General features: G+C 57.4%; 1 protein-coding gene across 1 annotated transcript in view; it reads left to right on the forward strand.

Annotated features, from left to right (window-relative positions):
- Window positions 1–1,211, forward strand: part of LIG1 (DNA ligase 1) — a 79,096-nt gene that overhangs the window by 43,493 nt on the left and 34,392 nt on the right. Inside the window, 1 exon segment of the mRNA XM_042781232.1 lies at window positions 904–1,076. Within this exon segment, the coding sequence (XP_042637166.1) occupies window positions 904–1,076 (173 nt within the window).

Consider the following 1,211-nt stretch of genomic DNA (forward strand, 5'->3'; position numbering starts at 1 on the left):
AACCAAAGAAAAATGTTCAAAAAAACAAAACAAAAAGCCAGCTTAGGAAACCCTGTAGGGCAGTTCTCTGTTCTGTAGGGTCTCTGAGTTGGAGTTGACTTGAGAGCACCCCACAACAGGAAGGTGGAGTTGCCGTCTTCTGAGATGGGGAAGCCTGTGGAGGAGCCAAATGGGGAGAAAGCTCGAGGACTGAGGTGTGGACATGTGAGGGTTCAGATGCTCAGGGCGATGGGCTTAGAACCAGCAGCCGGCACCTAGAAGGCGCTCCACACGCCATAGCTGTTACTCCTCCAGGATGATCACCACCACCGGCATTGCTCTGTTGTCAAATTACCCTTATTATTATTATTATTATTAAAAAATCTTTTTGTGTGTGAATCTGCGCAACAAAACATGGCGCCAGTTGGACGGTTTCTCCACGCGTAGCTCACTGACGTTAATGAGAGTCTCCAAGTTGTATCACCATTCTCAGCGTCCCGTTCCGAATGATCCCACCATTCTTGACTTAAACCCGCTGCCCCCTAAGCAGACTGCCTCGTGAGTTGGCGCCGAATTTGAAATTGGCAGGGAATTTCTCTCCCACTGAGAGCGAGAACCCAAACCCGCTGCTGTCAAGTTGGTGCTGACTCGTGGCGCCCGAGGGTGCGGATGGGGCTGCCCCGCGGCGTTTCTCAGTCTGACCTTTGGGAGCAGATCACCAGGCCTTTCTCAGGCGCTGCCTCTGGGGGGGTTTGAACCGCCAGCCTTTCGGTGGACAGGGGAGTGCTTAACCCTGTGCACCACCCGGGGAGGGCATGAGGTGCTTGTGGCTCCCAGTCCCTTTCCTCTTCTGTTCCTGGTTCTTTTACCCTCCTCCCCTGACCCCAGAGCCCCGGGTCATCACACGCCCGCTCCTCCCTCCAGGCTCCGGATGGTGGAGACTCTGAGCAACCTGCTGCGCTCTGTGGTGGCCCTGTCACCTGCAGACCTCCTCCCCGTCCTCTACCTCAGCCTCAACGTCCTTGGGCCGCCCCAGCAGGGCCTGGAGCTCGGCGTCGGTGATGGCGTCCTTCTCAAGGCGGTGGCCCAGGCCACAGGTAAGAAAGGGCTGTGGCGGAGGTGCCGGCAGGCGGGGGTCTGAGAGGGAGGAAGCTGGGGGTCTGAGAGGTGATGGGGGGTAATGTTGAAGGTGGGGAATGGGGACCTGGGGGCAGGCTTTGCAGGGCTGCAGG

Source organism: Orycteropus afer, unplaced genomic scaffold (genome assembly GCF_000298275.1).
Source record: "Orycteropus afer afer isolate SDZICR_OR568_19922 unplaced genomic scaffold, OryAfe1.0 scaffold00099, whole genome shotgun sequence".
NCBI lineage: Eukaryota > Metazoa > Chordata > Mammalia > Tubulidentata > Orycteropodidae > Orycteropus > Orycteropus afer.